Source organism: Indicator indicator, chromosome 1, assembly GCF_027791375.1.
Source record: "Indicator indicator isolate 239-I01 chromosome 1, UM_Iind_1.1, whole genome shotgun sequence".
NCBI lineage: Eukaryota > Metazoa > Chordata > Aves > Piciformes > Indicatoridae > Indicator > Indicator indicator.
The window spans coordinates 52342719-52346103 of record NC_072010.1 but is presented as its reverse complement, the minus strand read 5'-3'; the positions used below and the strand labels follow the sequence as shown (position 1 = coordinate 52346103).

The 3385-nt window shown below is 53.3% G+C and overlaps 1 protein-coding gene across 1 annotated transcript; it reads right to left on the bottom strand.

The window, feature by feature from the left end:
* Positions 1-253: 253 nt before the first annotated feature.
* On the bottom strand, positions 254-3136 carry SLITRK5 (SLIT and NTRK like family member 5). Its single transcript, XM_054385706.1, has one exon. The coding sequence runs from the start codon at positions 3134-3136 to the stop codon at positions 254-256; it is 2883 nt and encodes a 960-aa protein (XP_054241681.1).
* Positions 3137-3385: the final 249 nt, after the last annotated feature.

Sequence of the window (3385 nt, the reverse complement as noted above, 5' to 3'; positions counted from 1 at the left end):
GGGAGATGAAAATAAACAGCACACCCTTCCAGAATCATTCCATCATTCCCCCATGCTGAAAAATCCTGTGCCAAGGCACTTCGCCCTACAATAAAATGAATTAAAGGAGGAAAAATAGGCAGGGGGCGAGGTGGGAGGTCGGCATTTACGTTTCTTTTGCATGTGGTTGTTAAATACAAATACTCTAGAGAAGGAGCTGCTGTGGCTGGCAGGGAGACAGTGGGGCAGGGGGGCAGGGTGTGGGTGGCGTTTCTCAGAACTGGCTGAATGTGGTCTGTTTTTCCAGCACTTCGAGGTAGTCCGGCTCTGCGTTTAGTTTTGCTTTTAGCTCCAAATACTCGTTCCTATTTGGCTCTACATAAACAGTACTCGGGGGGCTGTAGAGCACCGCCTCCCGGAGCCTGCTGTCTCCCGGCCCCGGGTGCAAGTACTGGTGGGCACGCCTAAGGTCATAGTTGGGGGAGTAGGTGTAGGTGGAGGGTAGTTTGGGGTAATCCGGGAGGGTGGAGCCGGCTGTGCCCACAGTGGAGGGGGTGGAGTGTTTGTCGGGCTCCAAAATGCCCCTGTAAAAGCGATCAGCGTCTTGCACCGGAGAGAGCAGCTCCTCCCGAGGCTCGATGGTGCTGACGCTGTACGCGGAGCTGCGCACCGGCGCCTCCTCCCCGCCAGGCGCCGGCGGAGGTGGTGGGGGAGAAGGCGCGCTTCCCCCGACTTGCAGGGGGTGGCTGCTGTAGGTGACCTTGAGCTCGTGGAGGTCTTTGTAATCCTCGCCCGCGTTGCCCTCCCGGGAGCGGTAGATGGGGTTTTTGCACATGTGGCCCAAGGGGTGCGGGATGTACTCGTAGACGTGACCGGCGGGGGTCTTCACTTTGGGCAACGCCACGCCCCCTCCACCGCCGCCTCCGCCGCCGCCACCGCGGTGAGGCGGGTGCTGCTGGAGGTGTGGGTGGTGGTGGTGATGATGCCCGCCGCTGTAGACGCTGTACTGCATGTTGAAGGAGCTCACGTCGGAGTTGTTGGCACTGGCGTGGTCACCCTGACCCTTCTTGCGCCTCTTCATCACCAGGACGAAGAGCCCCGCCGCCACGAAGACGGACATGATGAAGACCAGCAGCAGGCTGAGGATCAGCACCGAGAGCGGCACCGAGGAGCTGCCGCCACCGCCGCCGCCAGCGGGCGCAGAGCCGCCCGCTGCCGCCGTGCCGTTGAGACGCACGGTGGAAGAGGAAGGGGTGGTCCTGGCCGGCAACTGGCCTGGGGACGGCGTAGGCGTAGAGACAACGATGTCCGAGTAGTCAGGGCACAGCAGCTCCACCCTGACCGCCCGCATGTCGCTCTGGGAAAACTTCTTAGGGGACTCGCAGATAACCTGGTCCACCAAGACACCAGTGTTGAGCTGTTCCAGCCATAGCTTCATGCCCACCACGTCACAGGTGCAGTCCCAGGGGTTCTCGTGCAGGTCGATCTGCAGCAGGGATTTCAGCTGGTCCAACACCCCACTCACTGGCAGGTAGGAGAAGTGGTTGCTCCGCAGGCTCAGCCTGTAGAGGGACAGACCAGAAAAAATGTTCCCTGGCAAAGACCTCAGCAGATTGTTGTTCAGAAACAAGAGCTGAAGGTTGGGGACAGATGCAAAGGTGCCTGCCTCTATTTCCCGGATGACATTGTACTGCAGGAACAGGTACTGCAGGCTTTGCAGCCCATAGAACAGCTCTGGACTCAGCCGCTCTATACGGTTCCCATTCAGGTATAGCCTTCGCAAATTAGTTAAATCCCCAAAAGCTCGGTCCTGAATGACCGATATCCGATTATTGCCCAGATGCAGCAAATCCAGCCCAGTGGCATCCACAAAATCTGCCCTGCGTACCAGCGCAATGTAGTTTTCCGTCAGATACATCTTCTTAGGATTATATGGTTTGGGCTGCAGCTCAGAAATGCTCTCAATCTTCCTCTCCTGACAATTGACATTGAGGCCCAGATCAGAAATCTGCAAGTTGCAAGTGCAGGCAGTGGGGCACTCCAAAGGCACCGGGGATTTGGTCTGGTACGCAATACTGGGGCCATAATTGCTGTATCCCAGGTCTTTCGAGGGCAGGCGGGAGGTGGGGCGCACCCTCGTCTTGTTGGGTTGGCGGGTTCCTTTGGGGGGCTTCAAGGGGGATTTGTAAACAGCCGAAGAAGAAGTGGCCACAGAGTTGACCGAGGCTGGGGTAGTGTGGAAGTGCCCTGTGGTGCTCAATGGTGTCTGTGGTCTCATTTCATAATCAGAGATGAGCCTCCTTGGGCAAAGCTCCTGCTTGGAGACTTCATCCAAATCTCGACCATGTAAGCGGAAGGGAGTCTCACAAACCACATCTCCCACCAGAGCAGAGTAAGAGATACTGTCCAACCAATCCTTTAGAGCAATCAACTCACAAGAGCAATTCCAGGGGTTTTCCTCCAGCTGCAGCTCCACTACTTTATCCATGTGCTGCAAAAGGCCCACATAGGGCAACAGCTTCAGCCGGTTACCCCTCAGGTCCAGGTGAGTTAAGGGCACAAAACGGAAAAGGTTGTTGGGCAAACTGGAAAGGAGGTTATCATTGAGAATCAGCACCTGCAGCAAATGCAGTTTGCTGAAGGCATTTGGCTCAATGACACTAATATAATTATAATCAACCTGTAGATATTCCAAACTCTCTAGCCCAAGAAAAGTGTCATCCCGTAAAAGTTCCAGCTTGTTATTGTTCAAGTGCAGCCTCCTTAATCCTCTCAGACCATGAAAGGCCCCAGTTTCGATGTCTTGTATGTCATTGCTTCCCAGATGCAAAATCGAAGCCCCTGTGTAATTGACAAACTGGTTCGGGTACAGCCTGTTCAAAAGGTTCCCAGACAGCAAGAGGTGGTAGACGGGGAACCTTGGTGGACTGATCTCAAAAAGGCTGATGATCCCTCTGTTTTCACAGCTCACTGTTAAGATGCTGTCCTTCTCCTCACAAGGGCATGCATTATCACAGATTTCCCCATAATACTCAATGCTTTCTGCCCAAGAAAGGACTAGCGATGTTAAAGCAAATGCAATCGTCTGCAGCATCCAGATATGCATTTTTTTGTTGAGGTCCTGTTCCAAAGTTACTGTAGAGCTGCACGCGTACATTTTATTTCCTGTAAGAATAAGGAGAAAAAAAAAAGAAAGCAGCATAATAACATAGCCCCATAGAATTTAAAATGGACAGAAACTTAATATATATCTTTGGTGGAACAGAGAGTGGAAAACCACAACAAACCAAAAATATCTCAAACAACCTTCTGTCACTTCTAATTTCCACACTTTCAAAATGTGGATGGCATGCATTGATTAAGAGATTGATGGGCAACCCCTAGCAAGTCAAATGCCTGCAGTGTT

Coding starts and splice junctions, on each gene's coding strand:
- SLITRK5 (XM_054385706.1), bottom strand. CDS start 3,136: ATGTACGCGTGCAGCTCTACAGTAACTTTGGAACAGGACCTCAACAAA.